Source organism: Centruroides vittatus, unplaced genomic scaffold, assembly GCF_030686945.1.
Source record: "Centruroides vittatus isolate TY-2023 unplaced genomic scaffold, ASM3068694v2 contig_10, whole genome shotgun sequence".
NCBI lineage: Eukaryota > Metazoa > Arthropoda > Arachnida > Scorpiones > Buthidae > Centruroides > Centruroides vittatus.
Genome location: NW_027120658.1, coordinates 6881680 through 6904612, shown reverse-complemented (window position 1 = coordinate 6904612; position 22933 = coordinate 6881680). Strand labels below are relative to the sequence as shown.

General features: G+C 29.2%; 1 protein-coding gene across 3 annotated transcripts in view; it reads right to left on the bottom strand.

The window, feature by feature from the left end:
• Positions 1–6227: 6227 nt before the first annotated feature.
• Positions 6228–22933, bottom strand: part of LOC136978770 (glycine receptor subunit alpha-2-like) — a 29394-nt gene continuing 12688 nt past the window's right edge. For all 3 annotated transcript variants that reach the window (XM_067274689.1, XM_067274624.1, XM_067274756.1), the window contains exons 2-8: positions 20591–20748; positions 19142–19209; positions 10115–10344; positions 9948–10030; positions 8844–8978; positions 8337–8698; positions 6228–7569 (exon numbers count right to left, since the gene is read on the bottom strand). In XM_067274689.1, coding sequence (XP_067130790.1) covers positions 7387–7569; positions 8337–8698; positions 8844–8978; positions 9948–10030; positions 10115–10344; positions 19142–19209; positions 20591–20748 — 1219 coding nt within the window. In that variant the 3' untranslated portion in view covers positions 6228–7386. The remainder of the gene's footprint in view (positions 7570–8336; positions 8699–8843; positions 8979–9947; positions 10031–10114; positions 10345–19141; positions 19210–20590; positions 20749–22933) is intronic.

Below are 22933 nucleotides of genomic sequence, written 5' to 3'. Positions count from 1 at the left end.
TTTTAAACTAAATATCGCTTGTTATGTTTTATTACATCGAGAAGATAAGATTATAAGATTCAATTTTATACATTACAAGAAAATAACGTACTCTTTGATCCTATTGATGATGAATGTAAGTGTGACATCATTCCGCTTACGGATATTTCCTTTTAACTTTGCTTGTATTTGTAGAAGTTGTTTGATCTTCCCATTACTCTATATTTGTTTGAACTTATATCTGTATTTTAGCTCTTATATTCTATCACTCGACAAATACATTGAGTAAAATGATTTATTTCTTTTTCATTTTATATCTATTAAGATACAGAATTATGAAGAAATGGAAATTGAAGATATTTTCCTTTTAATACATTTTTAATGATTTCGCAAGTAATTTTATTTTCATAACATAAAGTAAAAATTTCACAATTTTATTTATTTACTGAGATTTATGTTTAAACTTTAAGCGATGGATCTCCCTTTAAGCGATTCGTAAATCGAACTCTAACTTTCCATAGATTTAGTTCTGTATAATGAGATTCGTTCTTGTAAGGGCATTTGTTAATAAAAATTATTTTTAATTATTTATTTTTCCATTTTTTAAACTTTAGTTTCGGTCTGAATTTGATTTTATCAATACTGAGAAGAAAAAGTTCGAGAAAAACACTCCACAGACGATTTCTGTATCTCCATCTGTCGACAGTTTTCTTAAATATTTTTCAAATTATTATTAATTTTTGTTGATTTTAAAAATATTACAGAATCATATTATAAATAAATATTTGTTTATTTTAACTGTACATAAATAACTAAGTACATTAAAAACTGTTTATATACAGAGCGAACTGTTTATATACAGTTTTTTATTGAGACCGTATTTAATAGTCTGTTTATAGATGGCGATACTCATCAGGCCGGAATGAAACATTACACCGTTAAATTAAAAAATATATGAAATTTAAATTTATAAACATTGTCACATATTGTTTTTCAAGCAGGATCATCGAGAGGATAAACAGGGGTCTTTTCCCTAGTTCCAAAGAAAATTTAGGGGCTCTTAGTGGTTCTCTACCCCCTGTATATTAATGTTATTTTTACTAACAAAAAATAAAATTGTTTACATAGCTTTTTATTAATAAAGAAACATTCTAGTATTATTTCATTTGTTAAAAAAAAAAACATGACAAGAGAGACCCGCTGAGGAACTAAAGGAATCGCATTACCTCCTGACCTCACAATAATTAAGCTGAAGAATATTTACTAACGTCTTGTTAGCAAATATTCTTCAGCTTAAACTCTTTTGGAGTAAAACTGCCGCTCTTAATGGGGAGGGAATTTTAGACCTACTTAGATGAACGAAAAAGTCAAAGGAGTTGTATCTTTTATTGTAACCTTTTGCAAATTACCTACAAATATTTTGTAGCGCCATTTCCGGTTAAGTCAGACACATCCAATAGTTTTTACGGGAGATGGTCCCTAGGTGCTAGGAAATAATGTGTGGCGGTTGGTCGACTAAACAAATAAATGTGCGACCTTTTCTTAGCAGCCGAAATCGCGGACCCTTTCTCTCCTGCAGTCGCTGTCGTCTCCCTTTTTTTTCACGTCGTGTATGCCTGTTGTCTTCCCTGCCTACAACATCTATCGTCTGTAATTACAAATACTATTAATACATTCCAGTTACCTGTACCGAAATTCGTTCCCGTATGCTTAGCAGTTGCAAGACATTGCTATCTCCCCGAGGCTACAAGGTAGATCTGACGGGACCTATTCGGAGGCATATTTCAGGCATTCTAGACACGCGGATTCCATTACGCATGTCAGCACATCCAGGCTTTTCTCCCTTGAAATTCGAGTTGCATGCTAATAAGGCTCCGAATACGAATCACCTGATCGATCTTTTTCTAACATAACATCGTATGAATTTAAGAATTACGTTCCCACTGAAGAGAACTGCCATGTCAGCTGATCGTATTGGGCTTCGTTGTGATACGTTGACAACTGCATTCCATATGGTGGTGTTACAGAGTATTTCAGGTACATCCGCAAGGAACCGGCTTCACCTGACAGGTTCAGACTCGTCTACAGCTGTGAAGTTACAAGAAATAAAATGGTGGCACTGTCTGGCAAGCCATATTCACCAGTAACCTGGTATGCAACTATGCATCCAATATTACACCCAATATATTAAAAGTAAACTAGAATCTGTAAGTGTCTAGCCACTATATTTTTCAATTGTTAAGCTCAAATTTAATGCAATAGAAACGAATACATAAAATCATTGTAAATAAACAATGCTTTAAACACAAATCTGACTTTAAATTATAAAGCGATATAAATTCCAGAAGGTTTCCACTATAAGAACAGGAGTGAGAACCTGTGGCCTGTCGCCTTCTGCTAAAAGATAATTTATTAAAATCATTTTATTCATTTAATAACTCCTCGATAATTATTTGAAACAAGAATATTGCCTTTTTTACAAATGCAGATAATACCAAACCTCTATTCAACTATTTGAAAAATTTGCAATTCTTTTAATTTCATAATTAAGTTTACCATCATTAAGAACTCATTAGATGAATATTTATCACGTTTAATGTTTATTCCTTTGTCTCGTTTAAATTTATTTTTACTGAATAAACTTAAACGATTTATTTTAAAATTAAGTGTGTACTTCTGCATAGAAGCGTTACGTAGATACATAGGTGAATAACGGTCAGATCCTCCTGAGTGGCTTGATATCGTTTAAATTATTCGTAATCATTACATAAAAAGTACAGTAGTAGCTATGTGAAATTGTGACGTTATCGATCACTAGATGGCGCCAATTAACTAAGGAGGAAAGTCTGTGTTAATTTTCTCTTCCTACAGTTACTCCATACTTTACATTTTCTAAATTCAGTTATAAAATTGTTTTTGTCTATTTAAAAAAACAAATACAGGATTTTTAATTGCTAACTTTAATTAGCAACCAGCGCCGGATTAAGCCTCTAGCGGGCCCTAGACAAAATTTAAATTGGGGCTCCATTTAAATAAGTTGCATCTAAACAAATCTTATATAATGTGACATTAGCGTAGCTAGCATGGGTGACACCCGGTGCGGATATCGTGGTGTCACCCATAACTTTTTAACTCTTTTATAAAACACTATTGAATTGTAATATCTTTGCACTCAAGCAACTTGAACGCTATATCGAATATGCGATGTCGCGACGTATAAGTGTAGATTTAGAAAATAAATCATAACCATCCATACATCAGTACTGCCTCGAGACGCGGCCCTAGGAATATTTCTAGATGGCGCGAGAGATCCGGTGGCGTACACTACTTCTGACGTACGGGTGGCTGTTGACCCTTTTTTTTTTTTCAGGTAATGACTAGTCGAGCGGAGCTTGGTAAGAATTGTTAAATACAGCCTTCTCCGTACTATCGAATTTCGATTCGACTTTCGAAATCGAAACAGAGTAATCTTCTACACTGAAGCCGGGCCCCTCCGGATTACGGGCCCTAGACATTTGTCTACTTTGCCTATTCGATAATCCGGCCCTGTTAGCAACTATAATTTTTCAATTAACGAAATATATGAAAAATCAGAATGAATTAAACTCAATAATACTTTTTTATAGTTAAAAGTGAATGGAAATGTGGAAAAATTACAGCATATTAACAATTTTGACAAACCTCTGTTTAGTGAATTTCTGATTTAACGAACCAACAGAGTATCAATTTCATAATTGCTTGCTATTGATGATGATGGAAAGTCTCCGGCAACAAATTCGATCAATTTGAGTAGATGATAATCGAGATTACAGCTAGTAGTGCTTAAGGGAAGTGAACACGGTACGATTTCCCTGAAAATCGTAGTAATCTACATCAGAAAAATTGCAAAAATCTGATTCTGATTAAATAGGACCAACATAAACTGTAGACCTACTCTATTTTCAATTCTGATTCAAAATTGACCAATTAGAATCAGTATATCCCAGACATGGACAAATGCGGCTCTCCGAGCCGCATTTGCCCATGTCTGCTTTATATATTTTAATAAATAGAAATTTGATAAATTATAAATTTATTATTTATAAGTATATATTTAAATAATATATACATACATTTAGCAGTTTACGATCAAAGTAATGCCTGCATTAGTCAATACAGTCACTTCTTGACTTACGATCGGGTTCGGTTCCGCAACTTCGGACGTAAGTCGAAATGGTCATAAGTCGAGAAGTGACTGTACTTAACAACAAAACAGTTAGCCATCTTACACAAGCACACGCGAAGGGTAACTAACTGCAGAACAAAACTAAAGATGATGCAGTCAATCGCAAGATATATATATATATATGTCATATACATATATATGACGAAAACTATTAAAAAATGAATACGTTTTCAAAAATTTTTTTATGAAATTTTTTCGTAAGTGCGAATGGTCGTAATAGAGATGGTCGTAACTCGAGACGTGAGTATAGATTATTTTGACTTAATGTATTGATTCTGCACGTAGGTATGTCTTATTATCGATATTAATGTCGAATTTTAAAAAGTACTATCGCACATTACTGATTAACTTTGTACCTGGCAGTGCAGTAATACAGGTATACCTCGAGTTACGTCGTTCCCGATTATACGTCGTTTGTTAAAAAGGTATATGGAAAAATAAAAATCAAGTTTAAGTCAGTTTATTCGACTTTAAATCCGTCCGCCATAAACATTGAAGTCGTAATATCACTAGAAAAGCGTTGAAAGCACATAAAATCATATTAAAATATGTACATTTACAGTAAATGTTAATATAATCATCATAAATCCTAGGGAACGAACCACGAAAACATCTGTGTTTCTGTGTTGTCGTCTTATTTAGCGGTCTTTAAGTGCTCATTATTGGCGTTTCCTCCATTATTGGCGTTTAGTTACGACGTAAGTCGAAACTACGACTTACGTCGTAACTACACAAGTAAATTCGACTTACGTCGCCTCTCCTGGAACCAATTACCGACGTAAGACGAGGTATATCTGTATAGGTAACACTACAACCGACCACACAACAGTTATTTTTTGAAGTTTTGTGTGGCAGAAAGCTGTGGTTCATTATCAGGAAGAAAACAAGCATCGCGTTTCAGTACGTATCCAACCCAAAAGCTTACGTGTTTTCCCGAAGCAGTTTTCTTTGCCTGCGTACAGGTGGCGCTCAACTCAGTTCCACTAGCTCTATAAAAGGCCCGAGAGAAGTGAAAATAGGTCCCAGGACGATCTTAAAATGTGGCAATCTCGCCCCTGTCCGAAAGCCACAAAAATATACAAAGCACTAAAACAAGGAAAATAGATTTTTCATCAGACCACTTTCGTATCGAGTTTTTTATATTAAAGAAGTACATCATGAACAGTAGCTTGCGGTGACTTTCGATAATAGGGAAGATGTGACGGCCCTGGATAGAATTGTTGGAAGCGTTATATGATATTTTAGTGTGTAGCATCCACGAGCTAAACTGCGAGAGGTTGGTGCTCTGTGGGAATGCCTGTAATCTGGCTACTTTACACGATTTAAATATTTTTGCCGTAGAAGGTATCCGGTATTCGACAATACAGCACTTCCATTGGGAATATGCATATACAAATTTATATTCGAATATACAATAGCAATCTTATCATTATTTTTCACACGTATAGAAATTTGTAATAAGATATCTAATACGTAATGCGGTTATAATAAAATATGAAGTTTAAGTAATTCAAAGTACGTTAAAATATGAAAATAATCGCGCAAAATGTATTTATATTTTAGAAAATACAAGGGAAGCGGCGTTTCCACAGCTTTCATGGATGGCACGCCACTGATCATGAAGATTTCTCTGTATCCAGAACTATGGGCATCGGCAGACAATTTTCCGCGGGAGAAGCTTGGGATAAATAATTATATCAGTAAATTGTTATTTAATTTTTTCGGATTTTTTTCACGAGTAGATTATAGAATATCTCGTGGTTGAAGTGTAAGGTTACCTATCACAATCACTTTTATGATAATGATTTTTGGAATTGTTTACTCGATCCCAAGGGAAGTGGCCCGTTTTCCCGCTCTGTGCTCCCTCTTATCCAGAACCTTCTTGTCTCTATTTACCCCGTCTATTTAAGTTATAAATAAATCATTCATATTTATGTTAATAATAACGTATTGTTTTTAATTTAATAAAATAAATAATACTATAAAAGCTATTCTACTTGATAAGTACGAGAGGAAAACAAAGCACATTGTTCATACTTTAAATTTATTTTCAACATTAGTGTTTATATATACATATATAACATACATATTGAGCAATACATGTCGAACGTAGACATTTTTAAATATTAACATCTTTAATATACAATATTTATATATTTTATCTATATATACATATAAAAATACTATCTCCGACATCACCATTAACACATTTTATTGTTCGCAATATTATTTGTAAACTCCTTTCTTCTACAACAGATTTTTGCATTATAAAATTATAATGTATGAAGAATTATATAAATGAGAATATACTTTCTTAAGTTTTATATTATTATAATAATGTTTAATTTAAAAATAATGAAAAATAAGAGTAAATCTTTACAAGTTTTTGAGCATTTAAATGGAAATTAATTTTATAATTTATCTCATACATTTTGTTGTTCAGGCTCTTTGGAAGTTCTAATGATTAATATATTAATACATATATACTGTATAATACCTGCAATTTATTACCTATTATACTGTAATTGTTTATAATAAATCTGTAATGTTTTTTTATAAAATTTTAAAATTTTTTTTCAAATTTATTTTAAAATAGATTTTTCATAGGAATTATGAAATATATTACAAAGAAATTTTTCCCTGAGAACTAATAAAGTATATAAGAAGATAGAATATTTAATGATAAATTTATAACAATTAATTTGAATTTATTGCGATTATTTATTTATATTTTAAATTGAAAATATGCATTTTATGCGTATTCTATTTTTTTTATTCAGCAATATTCTTATTTATTTTAATTTATTTAATGCTGAACAATTTTTCAATATTTCTAATTAATTTAGCAATTTTTATGAAATATTTCAAGTACTTTTTTTATATTCTATCAATTTTTAATTAAATTTACCGTTCGATTATAATATCGATAATTTTCAAATAATTTTCTAAAATATAAAAATAAAGTTAAGATACTTGAAACAGAAAATAATATAAATTTTAAAAATAAATAAAATTATAAAATATTCCTATTTTCTATTGTAAAAAGTAGAAAATCATTTAAATAAATGTTTTTTGTACTCGATAGCATTTGTTTATTTAGGATTCATATTCTTTAAACTGTATTTAAATTGTACGTTATCGAGAAAAGGAAGAAGGTAATTTTTCGATTTTTTTTTTTCAATTTAATCGTCGGGTACGTACAGATAATACGGCCAATAAATAGCATTGAAAATGAAGAATAACAAAGGGAAGAGGATTCTGCAGACTCTGTCCACCATCATGGCTCTCTTCACATTGCGAGCCAATTCATTGGATGCATTTGCCTTCTCTGCCAAGTCGTTATTAATTGGAATCTTTTTCGTTCTCTAAGGGGGAAAATATTAAATTAAACTCAAAGGATTTATTACTACAAACAAATTTCATTATTTTCATCGACAGCTTCGAAAATTGATTAAGAATTTTCTTTTGTTTTGCTCTCGCCTTTCCCCGTTCACGCGCCATTAATAAAGTTCTTTTGTATTTTTGAATAAATTTTTTATGTAATTAATAAAGAAATGTAAAGTCAAATGACTTTTTTCTAATAAAATAACTATGCTTCACTGCACTTTATCGTTGTAAATACATTCGTAAACAGTATAAATGTGTGTGTAAATTGCTTACATATTAATAAAATACGTAAAATTCCTTGTAAAATTTATATAGATCATGTTTAAAAAATGTCGATTTTTAAAAATTTATCTTAAAATTATTTATATTTTTTATTCTCTAACAATATTTACCACTTAATTATTAACTACACTGTGTATATTAATCCCAGTTTGATTTCATTAAGCAGTGAAATATGAAATAAATACATAAATATGAATAAAAATATGAAATATATACATGAAATAAGACCTGAACACAGACATTTCATACCATTTTTTTAAAATATTTTCTATATTTTTTGTGGTAAATGATGTAAGATTCAGTTACTCGAAAAGGTAACCATTAAAAACTTTCCTACCAAGTTAACGTGACGTTTATCCTGGGAAGAAGAATGAATCTGGGAGAGAACCTTTTACTGTTACTATAACGTGACTTTTATTATACATTAAACATTTAAAGCGACGTTTAAAAAACTTATACTTACTGCAAAAATATTTAAAGATCTTCTAAAATCTTCTGGACAGTGTTTACTTCTAGATAAATAATTAACTAAAGTGAACTCTAAGAGAGCACCGAATACCATCACCGAACAAGTTCCAATCCAGACGTCGATGGCTTTGACGTAAGATACAGGAGGAAGTTGAGTTCTTACACCGGAAGCGACCGTCGTTAACGTCAGCAAAGTAGTCACTCCCAACGTCACTCTGGCGGGTGTGGCGTCGACGTTCAACCAAAATGATACCCAAGAAATCATGACTATTAAGAACGTCGGAAGATAAGTTTGTATCAAATGATATCCGTTCTGACGTTCCAATCTGAAGGTAGCATTCAGGAAACTAAAAGCACCTTTAAATAAACGAAACGTCTTTAGCCACTAATCCTAAAATTATTAATATATTAGCATATGTTATATATTTATTCAAGGTCTTTACTATTATTTTTTAGTTCCTTGTGGATTAATTACTAAATTTTATGATTAGAAAACTCGAACCTGTATCTATATGTCTAGTAAAATTATCGTATTTATAACGTATAAGGTTGAATTCGGGTAATTCTATTGGTGATTCTATTACAATTGGCGTTTTGCTATCCCATTGAATCTCCACTTGATCTACTGTTTGTGCATCTAAAAGAATGGAAAATTATACAATAATTAAACCGAAAAAAATATATATATTTTTATCTATCAGATAGAAGATATTTTAAACATTTGATAATAATTTAAGTAATTTTTTTTCAAAATTATAGGCCTAATTAATACAAGTTTATTATTATTATTATTATTATTATTATTATTATTATTATTATTATTATTGTTATTATTATAGCCACATATATAATAATTTCTAGTTAACGAATATAATTTTGATGTATTTATTATTTTCTTTAGCGATTTACTGCTTAAACAAAAGGAATGGATTGATGCCAAACACGTATAACACCTATCTAAACTAAAACAAAAACAACGTTAAAGAAAGGATCATTAGCAAATAATAAAGCTGTTAACAGTGTGAATAGATTACAGCTACATAATATTACAAAAATAGTTAGGAAAACATCCTCATTACATTTATTTTTATGCATCCCTTAAGGCGCATCATTTGCAAGAAGCAAATTAAATGGATAATAAATGTATCGAGCTGTTCTCACACTGAATTATTGTTTGATTATTGTGAACTATAAATGAACTTAATTTTAGTTAGGGCATTCAGAAACAGTTCGTAGCTTAATTTATTGAGAATCGAGTCAGTGCCACGAAAGTGAACAATGTCGAGAAATTGTTTGCAAAGTCGAAGACGATTTAGCAAATATATTCGATTGTTAATTACATTAACTCGTAGATTCTCGAATTTTCAGAGGACCAATTAAATAGATGCATAAGCATGAATCGACGTCTCGCCGAATTATCGTCAATTAATCCTGCATGCCATCGAATCGATTGCACTTACACTTATTAACATATTCGTGTAATGGAATTTAATGACTAGTTTAGCAATATTTCTCCCTTTAAATCCGATTATATATAAACAAACTCTACGCAAAATTGAAAAATTATGAACATATAAATTTAAAATAGGACAAGCACGTAACTTACAAGGTCCCACTACCAAGTGGCAATTTTGAGTATCTAGAGGATAGTGACGAAACGACATGTGACAAGCCAGTCTTAATGTTAATCTAGAACATAAATCATACGTTAATTAAATTTCTTTTTTTAACTAGTTACGTAATAAATACAATTTTCTGTACTGTACCTCATACCTCATGCTGTACAAGACTCTTCCGTCTGGATCCATTTTGATGAGACGATTGGGTACTGTCACTTTATGAAAACTGGCTTTTTTGACGTTACGGAAGAACAAGTCAGGTTTCCATATTTTATCGACTAGATCTTCCCCATTTAGCGTAACCGTGCTATTTATTCCAAACTGTGCCAGATTCAACCTCTGGTCTTGCCAAGCTTGTCGTAAATAGATATCCATGCTGTATTCCTAGAATTACACAAAAGATAATTAAATAAGACACGATCCTTCTGTGTTAGGACAACCTAAAAACACCACAGAAACGTTACGTAACAGATACAAGTAAGAAAATTCGTTTATTCTAATGAATTCACAAGAACGTCTTGACATTATCTTTCCTAATAGAAACTAATTAATATTCATTATCTACTAGTTGTAATAATAGTGTTGTGTGATCATTTAAGGTGAAAGGTCGCCGACCAATTATATAAGGGTTTTTGCTTTCCCATAATAAATTATGATTAAGCTGAGACGGACGGACGTTATTACTTCTTTAAATATAGTCATTGAAAAATTGTAATTATTTTTCTCTTAATTAATACACGCAAATTTCATGAAATGTAGGTCCTAATAATTTGAATGTTTTTAAGTTATATATTTCTTTAGTTTCATACATAATAAAGTATTATATTTACATGTTCACTTTGTGAAATTTTTCATAAATATTACTTTAAAAAATCGTGAGAAATATCTCTCCTAGATAAGTGTCATAGAAAATTTTAGGAATTTTCTAGGAGTTTCCTAAATTTTCTAAAAGTTTTCCAGAAAATTTTACAATACACTTAGGCTTATTACTTGTTTGCTTATAATCTTGTTAATATCTCATTTTAAAATGTATGTATACATAGATTCAAACAAAAAAAAAATTGATGTATATTGTATATAATGTTAAGTATAAAATTCTGATATGACATACAAGAATTAAGATTGAAAACGTATAGAATATCATCGATATATTTCAATAAAACGGAATGAAATAGTTTCTGCGAAATGTCGATATCATTTACCACCTCATATTACTTTAGTAATCTTACCAAATATTGGTACTAAAGGCGCGAACTATCACCTTAACTCCTGTTTTATAGCTTGTTTTATGACTATCGACGTCGACGACAAAGTCTAGACATTCCTACACCTCACCATTTCTACATTGTTTTCTATACTTTCTTTTTTTATTATTATTAAAAATAATTCTATCTACGGTTTAATTCGGCTCATTTGTACGAGCGAAATCTTTATAATTTTTATAACACTCGATTATGCAAGCTACCTTTTAAGTCTGCCGTCTTAAAAACTGCTAATTTGAATGTAAAATATGATACTAAATTGTAAAATTCTAGTTTTGTGCTTTGATATTTTTGTATTTTTATAAAATAAGACTCCATACGTACGCTACTTTCCAACTCTATTGTCTGTAGCGTGGCATATGTAACATGTCACCGAGACTTTATTAGGTTGTTTGACGTAGCGTTTGATTTTAAATCAATATGTATATAACTAAATTATCTCGAATAATTTCTAAATATGTATAAATAGTTAAAAGGTATCGGCGAAAAAAAAAAAAAAAGGCATTCTTAGAGACAAGTTACGTGACGTTGGACGACTGCCAAACGAGTAGCAGTTTTACTAGAATGGCACCGCGTGCAACTCTTCATGGCTCTTCAGATTTTTTTCCATATTTTCGACAATTCAACAAATTCGATTCGTTACAAGATTTAAAATTATTTAAAAACTTTGAAGCAGGCGAACAAAAATTTGTACAATATTCTATACTCTTTAAGAATTTTACATTATAGGTGTTGAGTTTTCTGTCATGTGTATTCAAATAAGATATTGTATATAAGTCATATTTTATTTTCTGTTTATTGGTAAAAGAATGTAAATATTTAATTTTACATTTAATATGAATAAAAAATTATATATTTAAAAGTCATTCCAATCTAGACTTTAGATTTAAAAAATATAAATATATTTTATCTGTTTATCTATTTTCTCTTCCAGGATAGCCGAGAAAATTATAAGAATACAAAACTATCCTTTGATAATGTCAATTTAATAAGAGTAAAGAAAAAGAAAGGGGGGAAAACAGAAAGAGGGGAAAAACAATGAAAATATTTGTCACATTTGTGTTTTTACTTTTCTCTATTTACTATTATATTAAACATAAAGATCATCAGAAAAAAATCTTTTTATCATGATGTTCAATTGGAAAAAGTCTTTTTTATCTGAAATCTTAAAGTTTACGTAGGAAAATATATTTATTAATTATTAAAGAATTTATCATTTAAATAGTTTGGTAATAGAAAAAGCTAAATATTGTAACTACAATATATGTATATATATATTACTATCTCTCTCACGTAATTATCCTTAACATTATTTTTAATATGATTTAGTACAATAAACGTAGGAACAACACTGTAGGGTATGGAATCGCCTAGGCGAGCGGTTTCCGCCCTGTTTTACTATAACGAACTTTCGTAACGGAAAAACCGTTAGAAACGGCCGTTAGAAACGTTCGTTGGAAAGATCCGTTGTGTTTCAAATCGACGATAGACGGACGATTGGCTGGCGGAAAGTGACCGTTGGCCAGACGTTGTGGAACATTCGAATTTGATTGGCGGAGGGTTCGAACGTTGGACACTATTTAAGGAGTAGTTTCGGCGGGAACAAGGGTTCGTACGGGATCGGATTGGATTCGGATCGTTGGTATCGAGTTCTAACTGTCTCTCTCGTTGGACGCTACGGAAATCTGGGAAAAGTAAACTCCAGTGGTTTAGTACGAACTTGTTCCTGACTCGGAGGTGTTGTTAATTATAAGTCTGCTTGCGAGATCGTAAGGAGTTGTTCCGACGAACTTGTACAGATATAGTCGGTTGTCGTGTGGATTAGTGTTTGTGCAGAATTAATTGTGACTCTAATTTGTATTATTTTGTACATTTATATTGTAAATATAAACTTTGTGTTTCGTTAAACCGACTGAGTGGTTATTTTGAACATTACTAACACTATAATTAATTTTTAAAAAGTGAATGAGTTAGAAAATATGTACATTTACAGTTGCTTGTAGTGCGGGAGAACATCCACGTGTGCGTGCGTGCATCTATGTAGGCTATACGTGTGCGTATGTGCATTTGTGGATGAACAAGATACTTCAAACTATAATAACTACTTATAGCGTAGTAATGTAGAGTATTTTAGTTATGGGATACTATTGATAATTTCAATTACACTGGGTGATCTTAATTAAAGTACAATTCCTCTATTCAACTCTGTCCAGATAAATATTTAGCAGCCCGAATGCACAAAGTCTGGTATGCCAACATTTGAAAATGTGCGGAAAATAGACATTTCCGTACAAAGAAATTAGTACGAAAATTCACCATTATGGAACTTTTGGTTTACCTTGTATAAGCACATGTGTTATCGTTGAAGATGTTACCAAAACTACTGTTGAACAGTCAAGCAATAATGTTGCTTGCTCCAGAAGAGCAACTGCTGTGTTATGGCAGTTGAGTATATCCTATGGCACGTGGTGTACACAGTACTGAGAAAGTTGATGTATTATTATCCGTATAAGATCAGCTACAGTCAGCAGTTGTTTGTCGCCGAACGACCTTTATATTGAATTTCTTTGCCAATGGAAATGGAAATGGATGTGTCGGAACCACAAAAGAGCCTGTGGAAAGGCGAGACATATTTTTACATTAATGAAACGTAACTGTCCCCTGTGGGTACGGAAAACCCTTGTTTTTCAGCGAGATCCATTGCATTCGCTTAAAGCCTGGTAGGAATTCACAGCCACATTTATCCTTGGACTATTCTTTCAAGAAGTTAATCCCAATGGGTCTGTAACATGCTACGTGACAGCTCACAGTCAGTGATACCGAGAGATGCTCAACATTTTTGTCGTACTTCAACTTCAACAGTAACAATCATTTCTAATGCCAACAGTTTTTGAAACAATAATTCCTCGATAACAATTAGTTGTGAACTTCCTAAAGTCCGGCCAAGCCATTCTCTTAACCCGTAGGATTTTTGGTGAAGAGACACTTAAAAAAAGGCTGATATACCGAAAACAAGGTGCAAATTTGGCAGTCTCAAAAGACAGTATTACATTGCATTTGAGAAAAGATTAATACGTTCGACCGTTGAGTATCTTGCACAAAAAAGATAAGTATTATTTGTAGCGCCAAAAGTGCCATAGTAATAAGTCCTGATACTAAATTCAGGATTTTTCCGCTTGTCCTGAATGTTGCCATAACAAATTTGTTTAATTTGGACTGCTAAATGTAATTATCTGTCTAGAAAGCCTTAATATTTTAATTACAATCATCGGATATATCAGAACTTATTCTCATTGCAGAATTTCTTATTAAATCGTAATTTCCACTCATAAGGTTCTTACATTTTATTCTTTACTTAAAACATATAAATCAAAATTAACATATAGAATAATTGAATATATTTTTAAAAATTTATACTTAATTTTACTCCTCGGAATCTTTTTAATCTTTCTTTTTCCTTCTATTCTAATTATTATATTATATTTAAATTTATTTCATAATAATAAGTTTATAATCAAAGCAGATATTTCGTATATAATAAAAAGATAAAATGTCATAATTTAAACGAATTCTCACACTTTAAACACCTCCAAATTGTATGAAGAATGTTACGAAGACCTCGTAATGTTATAATTTCAGGATGTAACGTCCTTCTTAAAGTGATAAAATTTATATTTAGAGGTTTAGATTCCTGACATTATAAACAGAAAAGTTTTCTCGATTTCAGTTAGCTGGAAGAAAGAAAAAATAATGTATTTTTTTTCTTTTTACCTGGCTTTTATTTCGAGTGGAAATGATTAAAACCATCAACCTCCAAAGAAATAACATCAGCAAAATTCGATACTCGATTCTTCTAGACGAAACGATTTTCTATAACTGAAAGTGTCGAATTTATTTGTCCGTTCTGTAGTGTTTTATTGGAAAAAATACTATCTTTTACCGATTCTAAGAAATTGCATTATCAAAATTACAGTAATAAATATGAAGAAAAAACTGAATTCTTTCAAGTTTACAAGTAATATTATTTGAAAAATATATAGTTTATTCAAATTATATAAATTTAATAATTATACTAATAAATAATTTAGTTATAATATAATAAAAATTATATTGTGTATAAATTTGTACAAGAGTTACAACATAAATTAGCAGAATTAGTTTTATCTTTCTAATATTCAATTTTTAAAGTAAATTTTTCAAAATTATTTCGAATTATTAAACTTTTAAAGAATTTATAAAATATTTATACGCGAGAATACATTTGATCAGTTGAAATTATGGCATGGTATTAGCAATTCATGTGCTAGATGACCGCAATTTACAGATTTCTTCTATCATCATAAACGTTTCCGGGTTTGAATCCGCTTTGAATTTACATAATTTTGCATAAATAATTCAAGGCTTCGTTCTTTCAAATTCATGGTTGAAGGCAAACTTATTGAACACTTGTCACATTCTCAATAGATAAAATTAAGGTGTGCCATGTAATATAATATAGATTACACGGCACATCTCAATTTTATCCGTCTATTAAATGTAATGTAAATGGTAATTGGTTAAGTTCTAACTCTTGATTCTTGGTTGTGAATACCTCCATTAATGTAGCTTTTAAAATAAAATAAAATATTGCTAAACATCTTAATTGTTATCACACACTTTTCTATTACTCAAAGAAAAGAGAAAAACTAATAATACAGTTGTAAACTGTATTAATAAGGAGCATAACTTTACCGCTATAGCAAACAGTTTGTCAAACTTTACAATTTAATTAATATTTAATAATAAGGAGAGAGAGAGCAGGAAATGTTCATAAACATCTACTGGAGGAGATTCTTAAATAATAGATTATTGTTCATGTTTAGAAAATTTTCTCGTAAATTATAATAAATACCCTTAATTCTTTCAATTTTTTTTATCAAAAAAATTTAATTAAACTTAGTTTATAAAATACTACTTCGTAAATATTCCTCGAAATTAAATTAAATTTGAACTTTATAAAAGCAAAACATTTTTTCCCTTTATTTTTTGCATTTCTCAATGACAATTTTCTGAAATATTAACTGGTAAGTGGCTTAAATATTGTTCGATTAATCATTGAAATAATTAAGAAAAATAACGAATTTCAGTGACAAAAAATACAGAAATAAATTTTATTTATCTCATATTTTCATATAAAATTAACTCGATTTTCTAAGCATCTATACTTTTATATAGCAGGAATATCGATTTTCAACGAAGAATAATTCAGAAATAATTTGTTTAATTTTTATAAAGACAATTTTAATTCTGTATTTAATGAATATACACATTAATCTGAAAATGTTAACTAATTATTATTTAAATCTCCATCCTGTTTGGACTTTTGATGATAACAAAATGAGTAAAATATTATTTTAAAGGTAAGTAAAATCTTTTCTCATCTTTAATTTTATATAAAAATCGACAATTTTAAAGAAGAGCGTGTAATAATTAACTTAATAAGAAATACATTAAGACAATTTCGTGTTTAGATAATTACACAGAGAATAATTAAGTTGCAAATTCCAATTGTTCTCTACGGAATTATTAACCTAAGACATACGAAACTCGCATTAACATTGTAATAAATTAGTCGGTTGTTACATTACCATTATTATCGGTATTATGATAAAACAGCTGTGCACGCGCCATTCAAAACGCTTATTATATCGTGATACGTCCGTCTGTCTGCTCAAATAATGTAAATTAATTGGAAGATTGATGTGAAATATAAAATACTTTCGCATCTCGTCTCTAAATTTGAAACTTTAATAGCTTGTTTAACCTTTATTTCAGGTCAAATTACGACGGATATTGTTGTACTGTATATACTAGTAAAGTAGAATTAATAATGGATTTCATATAATAATAAGTTATCACTAAAATTTATCCAAATTGGTGTAAATATTTTGCCTAAAATCAATTAAGAAATGAAATTTTGAGGGTAAAATTCGATAAATAGAACCGAACGAGCCAAACTTTCGGTCTGGAATCTTGTATCATCAAATGTCTATCTGTAAGAACACCAAAAATTTATCTTTATAAAGTTGATTTTTAAAAATATTTCTCATTTTTTACAATATGTATCTTTCCATCTAATTCTTGTAAAATTCTCTTTCTTTTATCAGTATTTAAATTTCCCTTACAACATGCATCATTGGCTCTTTAATATTTAAGTTGTGTTCTTAAATAATTACCTTCACAATACTTCTTTCATATAAAGAGCGATAACAATTCCCAACGGATTCTCTTAAAAATTAGAATTTTCTTCATTTTATATTTTCAAAATAAAACTACTTTTTCATAAATTTTAAAATAAAAAAAATTAATGCATTGAAATCTTTCTGATAAAAGTAATTTCAGGATTCTCGGTTCCTTTTCTTGTACAGCACATTTGTGATTTTTCCATTTCTTTTATTGTTACTTTCAAATGTGAAATATTACAGAATATAGATAAGTGATTTTATAGAATACTCTATAAGTAATTTTATAACTTATTTTTTATTTATAAATTTCTTGTAGTTCTTCCATGTACTTTTATTTTTCGTAAATTCTTTACGAAAAATACAGTCGAACCTCTAATAACGGACACCTCTAAACCGTGGCCATTTTTTCAGAAACGTTTAACAAAAATGTACACAAAATAACCTTCAAACAACGGTCACTCCAAGGAACAGCCATGTTTTTATGTTCCCATCAATGGTCGTTGTTTAGAGGTTTGATTGTATCTTATTTACAGATTTTACTGCTTCATTCAATTGCAAGTTTACAGTTAACGTAATTATAATAATAACGTTTCAGAAGAATCGATCCAAGAGTAATACAGAGAAATATCAAGAGATTAAAGTTAATTGACAAGCGATAATCTTATAATTAATAGAAAACTAGAATTATATAAATATTAATCATAATATTGCATCATTCGATTCTTACAATATGCAAATGGTAAGAATATTGATGAGATTTATATATTATTTATCAATCGAGTATTTAAAACAGCCGAAAGAATATCGATAAGAGGAAGAAGAACGAAATCCTTCCAGATGGAAATCGAACCGAGTCCTTACGCACAGATGTACCGTACTGTACCGAAAACAATATGGAGCTGTTTAGAATGAGAATATAAATTAATAATTTAAAAATTAATTTTTGTTTATAGTTATTTTTACTCTATAAATAAAAATACATGTAAATTTATTTGAACTGTATAAGTATATACACACGCGCGCAACGTTAAACACTCAATTAAGTAAGTATATACAATTTTCTAATGTAGTAATAACGGAATTTAAAATAAACATTAAAATTTATAATATTAATCACAATAAAATAACTATATAATTAATTATTTAACCGTCTAACCCTTCGCGGTCACTTTGTTTATCATTTCTAAGATGTTTTGATTAAGGAGTAACCCAAAACTATTATCGAGGTAGCATATAATCATAATTAGAGCAATTAATTGACTATTAAACTCTCGAGTCTCTAGAGGACACTTCTGTAATAGAAACAGCACCCCTTCCTTGATTTACAAATCGAATTAAAAGTGGAAAACTTATTCTAAAACTTGTCTACCTCTCGAAATTAAATTAAGACTTAAAACATTTTAAAATTAAATATACTTAACGTTACTAAATAAAATTAGTTTTAATGTTTTAAAGACAAATTATTTAATTTATATAATTAAGGTTTATATAATGATATTTCAAAGTAGTAATTATTTTATACAGGATTTTAAAAAAAATTAATTTTTTTATTTTAATTACTTATTAATTATTATAATTTAGCAATAATATAGTAACTTAACTAATTTTTCTATTAAGATTGCGTTATTTTATTTATAAAATAATTTAAGATAATTAAAATCAATAAAATAATATAAAATTTAACAAATATCTTACCATATTGGCAGCATTCACAGATCCCAAACTATTGATATAAACATTGACTCTGACGTGAGTCGGAAAACCTAAATTATTAAATAATAATCATTGTATTTACACCTAAAAACATAATAATTGATCAATTTTAATATCTAAAACAATCATTAATTATAATTAATTAATTTATAAGGTGATAATACGAGAGCAAATAATCGAAATGAATTCTTATAAATCCTGATTTACGATTTAAATGTATTTAGAATTAGTGAATAAAAAAATAAATATTCATAATATTTAATTGAGTAAGTGTTTTCTCTAGTCTTTCAGTAGTGTATTAATGCTTATAAATGTGTCTAAGGCAAAAGGGAAGCTCTTCTTTAAAGAAAACAATCGTAAATTACTTTCCCCCTCTTCTCTCTCCCTCTCGAGTAATTAAGTCGCTACTCAAATTTATAAATTCTAATTTTAATTTAATATACGATAAATTTTTCTTAAATTATTTCTGAGTATTTTCGAATAAATAATATTTTTAAGTTTAAGTTAACGTAAATGTAAAATTAAATAAACATATATTCCAATATAACTGGAGTTTGTCTACATTTATAAATAGAAAAATATATATATATTTAAAATTATTGAAAATTAAAAATTTAATAATTATAAGAATGTGATTTTTAATGATTAAAATATTATTGATAATAATACTTTTATTCCGTTAGAGTAGTTGTAAATTAGTAGAATTATATTGTTAAAAATCGACGAAAAGAACACCAAGATACTAATTTGACATTATTACGTATCGACTATTTGTCACCATTAACGTGACACTGACACGCTATCCTACTCTATCATTGTAATTTCTAGTCACTGTAGATGCACTTGCTGATCTTAATTACATATTTTCATAGAAACTTTATGTTTCTAACATTCCCCCTCCTCTTGGATTCTTTCGTCCTGTGTGTACCTAAGAGGGACTTTTTCAGGTCCAACGTGGGCCTGGCCAAACCCGCGATGGGCCTGAAAAAGTCTCTCAGTTGTGTACACATATGGTGAAAGCAACTGAATGGTAAAGGATGAAACTCGAAATATTCAGAAAGACCTCTGAATAATTCCTGAGGATCCCGATTCCCGCTTTGATCGAATTTTTTTGAATTCGATCCCTGGTTCCTTAGATTCGATCCCGGATCTTCCAAAGCAGTAGGCCGACCCCCTTAACTATCAGCGATTTCATATTTTAACCCCCAAAAATGTATAAAACATTCACTTAATATTATCAAAATAAATATAGGGCGGTCCAAAATTTAGTTAATCACTCTAAGGACTAAATTCCCGTCTCACTGAAGACAAATTTTGTAAAATTTGTATTTACGATTTTATTCGAAAAACACGCGGTTGGAACAACTAACTTTTGTGCCGCCCTGTACGTAAATAAAAACAACTTGTAAAACTTGAAAATGACGAATTTACCTTGACCGTAGGTGGGCCAAGCTCTTTTATCGTATCCTTCGAGTACTTGATCTAAGAAGGCCAATCGATGAGTGAATTTCATTTCGCTTATATTCTGTACGGGAATTTCTATTATTTCTTCGATTATTGACGAATTTAAATTAGTGTCGTTGTAAAAACTAAAAAATAAATAAATAAATAAATATATATATATATAAATGTTACATTTTTATATGTAATCTATATTTTCTGATATAGTGTATATTTTATATTATAAGGCCATGTAAAAGTACGAATCGAAGTAGAAAACTTCCAATTTGTAAAATATCGAAAACAAATAAATCTATAAATTTATTGGCAGAATTTTTATGAAATTTTGTTTAAATTTGACAAAAGTATATATATGTATTGAAATTTCGAATATTTATAAAAATATTCAGAAATATTACTTACATAAAGTATAACGTGTAATATATAAATTCAGTATTCATATTTATACATTAAAAAATTACTTGATATACATATAGGCAAAAAAGACAATTGCCTGGGGCCCCACCAATAGAGGGCTCCAAATGTTTTATAAGAAAATTTTTCCCAAAAAAGTTTCCTTGAAGAAATGTGTCTGAAGTCAAAACATGGGCCCCCTAATTCAAATATGCCTGGACCCATAAAACTATAACGCGCCAATGTAAAAAGGGGCCTGAGCCAGTGGCCAAAGCAGGCCCCTTCCCCTTCCAAAAGAGAAAGAGGTAGGGCCCACTTCTTTATAACAATGAATATAATGCATTAATAAAATCGATAAAACAAAAACTAAATATTTATTTGTTATCGTTTTCGTTTCATGTTTCTGTATAAATTTATTAAATTTTGGGGCCTCTTTACGCCCGAGGTTCAAGAAAAAAGCCTTATTAGAGATCGTATACTGCGTAAAAACACATAGATAGGGCCTTTATCTAGATTTAAATTGGAGTAAACTAATTAGCCTATATTTTACACAAATTATAAAGCGAAATCGTATAGAAAATTTGATATTTACGTTTATCAGTTTTATATAAAATTTTAACGGATTATAAATTAATTTAAACGTTAAATTAAGTAATTTAATTACGAAATTTATCCCGATGTGCTTCGGAAAATCGTTAATATTTTCTTTATTTTTATGAAAGATCTACATCATTTAAAGATGTTCCTTGCCACATGATCATAATTAATATACGAAATTTAACTTGTAAAATATATTTAAGTTAAATTATATGCGAAAACAATCTTGTAGATATTTCAAAACATGGAATATTTATGAGAAATGTTGCTAAACTTGGAACCATTTCCTCTTCTTCAACAAGAAATATCGAGTTGAACGACTTTTCCAACTGGTTACAACTGAGTTCTTTACACATAAATTCGTCAATTATCAGTAAATGTTTTTTTACAGTTAAAAAAAAGTTGCTATATTGAAAATTTATAATGTTTTTAACCTTAAAATTTTAATTAAAATCGTCAAAAATGATTTTTTTTTTTTAAAGTCGTTGCTCCTTAGAAATTTGTTTAGAGTTTCGTTATAGGAAGCTTTAATTGTATTCCTTTATAATTATTTTGGCAATTATGTTTAAAAACAAACGTATTTATTTAAGAATAACATTAAACAACTAAATAAAGCATTAAATTATTTACTTTAAAGCATTATTACAACTAAAACATTTCCCTAGAATCATTAACGAGGCCATTATCACGTTTTTCTTTAGCATTATGTTACAATTTTTTTTTTTTTTTACGTTTGTTAATCGGTTTATTTTACAATAGATTTAATTGAAAACTTTAATTTTAAATAAATATTTTAATTAGAAAATATTATTTGATTCATTGGAATTACGCATTTTGCATAAAAGTTCACAAAAATGTAAATATTTCGCAGCTTCGTCGTGCCAATTTCCACGTGTTTGCTGTAAAAGGTATTGGAAAAACTAAAAATATCTCATAGCAAACAGTTATTTAAATTCATTATCAAGAAAAAAAAACAGATTAATATTTTATGATAAGATTTTTGGATCCAATTAATTAAAAAAAAACTATTCGTTAATTAAGCAATTTAATACAGCTTCCAGGTAATTTCTCACTTTTTTCTTCATATTTTTTTAAAAAAGTGAAGTTCTTACGGTTTGATTTTAATTATTTTAACAAATTATAACGAAATAAAGTAGTTAAAACTGAACTTATCTATTTTTAAAAAGATATTTTTGTAACAATATATTATTTTCTGTTATGCAAGCAGTCAAACCTTATATAATGCGCATTAGACAGTTGCATAATTATTCATTTTACACTTTAAAAAAATCAAAATGACATATTTTTATGCACTATTACTTG